Source organism: Cynoglossus semilaevis, chromosome 4 (genome assembly GCF_000523025.1).
Source record: "Cynoglossus semilaevis isolate Cse_v1.0 chromosome 4, Cse_v1.0, whole genome shotgun sequence".
NCBI classification, from domain to species: domain Eukaryota; kingdom Metazoa; phylum Chordata; class Actinopteri; order Pleuronectiformes; family Cynoglossidae; genus Cynoglossus; species Cynoglossus semilaevis.
Genome location: NC_024310.1, coordinates 2,514,154 through 2,517,095, shown reverse-complemented (window position 1 = coordinate 2,517,095; position 2,942 = coordinate 2,514,154). Strand labels below are relative to the sequence as shown.

The 2,942-nt window shown below is 47.3% G+C and overlaps 1 protein-coding gene across 1 annotated transcript in view; it reads left to right on the top strand.

Moving 5' to 3' along the window:
- The window catches only part of nf1a (neurofibromin 1a), a 37,548-nt gene extending 34,628 nt beyond the window's left edge, over positions 1-2,920 (top strand). Inside the window, 9 exon segments of the mRNA XM_025055213.1 lie at positions 10-152; positions 306-466; positions 566-688; positions 770-888; positions 969-1,069; positions 1,200-1,342; positions 1,448-1,494; positions 1,820-2,036; positions 2,151-2,920. Of these exon segments, the coding sequence (XP_024910981.1) occupies positions 10-152; positions 306-466; positions 566-688; positions 770-888; positions 969-1,069; positions 1,200-1,342; positions 1,448-1,494; positions 1,820-2,036; positions 2,151-2,293 (1,197 nt within the window). The 3' untranslated portion in view covers positions 2,294-2,920.
- Positions 2,921-2,942: the final 22 nt, after the last annotated feature.

The following is a 2,942-nucleotide window of genomic DNA, read 5'->3' as shown; positions in this document are numbered from 1 at the left end:
TTGTTTTCTCATGAAGCGCTGCTCACCGTGTCTGAGGAGGTGCGGAGTCGTTGCAGTCTGAAACACAGGAAGTCACTTCTCATCTCTGACCTGTCCATGGACCCGGTTCCCATGGAAACCTACTCCAGTCACATTACTGACCCCAGCTGCAGGTAGGTCCCTCGTCATTGTCTGGGCACAGCTCCGTTTGTTTAGACTTCCATCAATGACCCATTCCAATCTTGTCCCGGCTCTTTTTGCTGCAGTGACCTTGTTGACCAGCAGGGGCTCTGAAAGACAATTTAATTTTGAATCTTTTAACACAGAACCCTGAGAGAGACTCAGCCCTGGACTTCACCGCAGGTTTCGGACCGCTACCTGTCAGCCCACCCCTACCCCACAGTGGGCCAGATCAGTCCACGGACACGGAAGTCCATGAGTCTTGACATGGGTCAGCCCTCACAGGCCAACACCAAGAAGCTTCTGGGTATTTTTTCCTTAAACTCCTGAAAAAAAAGAATATTGAAATATCACTGCAGCTCCAGTTTAGAAATGTGAAGTCATTGTTTTTCCTTTTTATTTGTAGGCACCAGGAAGAGTTTTGATCATCTCATATCGGACTCCAAAGCACCAAAGAGACCAGAGATGGAGTCGGGGATGACCACTCCTCCTAAGATGAGGCGCGTCGCAGAAAACGACTACGAGATCGGTGAGAACTCGGCCCTGCCAGGTCTGTGTGGAGAGAGTTTACGCTGCTCAATGTGATGTTTGTTTTCCTTCTTGGTTCCAGAGACGCCCAGAATGGGGAACTCACACCTGCGTAAGGTCTCAGTGTCGGAGTCCAACGTCCTGCTGGACGAGGAGGTTTTGACTGATCCAAAGATCCAGGCTCTGCTGCTCACTGTGCTGGTGAGGAAAAAGAGAAACACTTTTATTTATTTTTTCATTTGTTATCGCAGATTCTGTCAGTGAACCTTTTTTTTTTCCAGGCCACACAGGTCAAATACACTACTGACGACTTTGACCAGAGGATTCTGTACGAGTACTTGGCCGAAGCTAGCGTCGTCTTTCCAAAGGTTTTCCCTGTCGTGTGAGTAGACTCTCGTTTCTTGTTCTTCCTTTCTTGATCCAGATTTAAAATAGAATAGGAATAAAGTCAAGAGTAGAAAGACCTGGATGCAGCCCATGATTCGACGTTTGTTTCTGTGCTTCTTTTTCAGCCACAACCTGCTGGACTCAAAGATCAACACAGTGCTGTCAATGTGCCAAGACACCAACCTCCTTAACCCGGTCCACGGCATCGTCCAGAGTGTTGTCTACCACGAAGAGTCCCCGCCTCAGTACCAGCCGTCCTACTTACAGAGTAAGACACTCCAACTTTAGCTTGTTGAAATTTTTTTTTTTTTTTTTAAACAAACACGATGCCTGAACTCACCGCCATCATTTTCCTCTCTGATTTTTTTTTTAGCCTTTGGGTTTAATGGACTCTGGAGGTTTGCTGGACCGTTCTCTAAGGTAGGGATGATGATGAAGTGTGAGACAGACTTTAGGAAATTTATAGTTACAGTAATGGTAACAGAAAGACTGTTGTCCATCTGGAAACAATAACAGCAAAAACCCTGAGTTATGAAAGGATGAAGGACAACGTTTGAATGATGTCGCTTTGTTAGATTTTTTTTTTTCCTTTTAAAATGCAGAGGTTCACCAGGTTCGGCGTTTAACATTTTGATTTATGAGCCGTGCTGGTGAATAGTGTTTAATGTTTTGATTTATGAGCCGTGCTGGTGAATACCCCCCAGATGTCGTCCACCTTGACTTGACTTTTCTCTTCCGTCCTCAGCAAACACAGATACCGGACTACGCCGAGCTGATCGTTAAGTTCCTGGAGGCGCTGATCGACAGCTACCTCCCAGCCGCTGAGGAGGAGCGAGGGGAGGAGCAGATGAGGACGCCCACCTCCCCTTACCCACCCACCAGTCAGAGCCAACTGAGCATAACTGCCAACCTCAACCTGTCCAACTCCATGACATCGCTGGCCACGTCACAGCACACGCCAGGTCGCGCGCACACACACATTTACTTGGAATCCTAACCCGTGATTGGTTGATGAGGTCCAGTTTTCTGTGACCTGATTTATATGAACTCATGATGTCCTCACTGTGACCCACCAGGTGTGGACAAGGAGAACGTTCAGCTGTCCCCAAGCTCTGCACTGTCCAGCGGGGGGCGCACTCGCCACGGTTCAGCCAGTCAGGTCCAGAAGCAGCGCAGTTCCGGCAGCTTCAAGAGACCCAGCATTAAGAAAATTGTGTGATCACTCGGCAGGCGATGTCCCACAATGCACCACTGATCTGCTCCACCTCCAGGGTACCAGGCCTCATGCTGCACTCAACTTTGTTAAGGTTTCCTCCACTTCAAGCTGTGTTGCTTTAGCTGGAGAAGATGTTCTTCTGTGTTCGGGAAATCGGGGAGAAATGATCCAACTTGGAATAGCGTGCTTCTTGGGAATGGTTCGTGTTAGCCATTGGATGGATGGAGAAGTTTCTGGAAGGTTAGGTTTGTTTTTGTTTTTATTCTTCTTCTTAATATTGAAGCTACTCATCATACGTCAAAACGAGACTTTTGGGAATTCTTCTGGAAATAAAAGTTGAGTTTTTGGACTGCTCACACATCCTCTGGACTTCCTCATGACTTAAAACACTCCTGGTCAGTGAGATGGACCAAATGACAGTAGCAGCAGCAGCAGCGATGGCGGCGGCGACAGTGGTGGATCAGTGGGTCGGGGGCCCTCACCCTGCTCTCCCACTCTTGTACATATTTTACATATACAGATAATGTATAACCAGTCCTTAGTGCTAATTTGGATGTTAATGTTTTCTCCATGGTGTGCCTTTGTCAGGGTTTTTTCAGTGTGTACAATTTGTAAAGTTAAAAGTGGAACCTTGATGAGGACCGAAGAACAG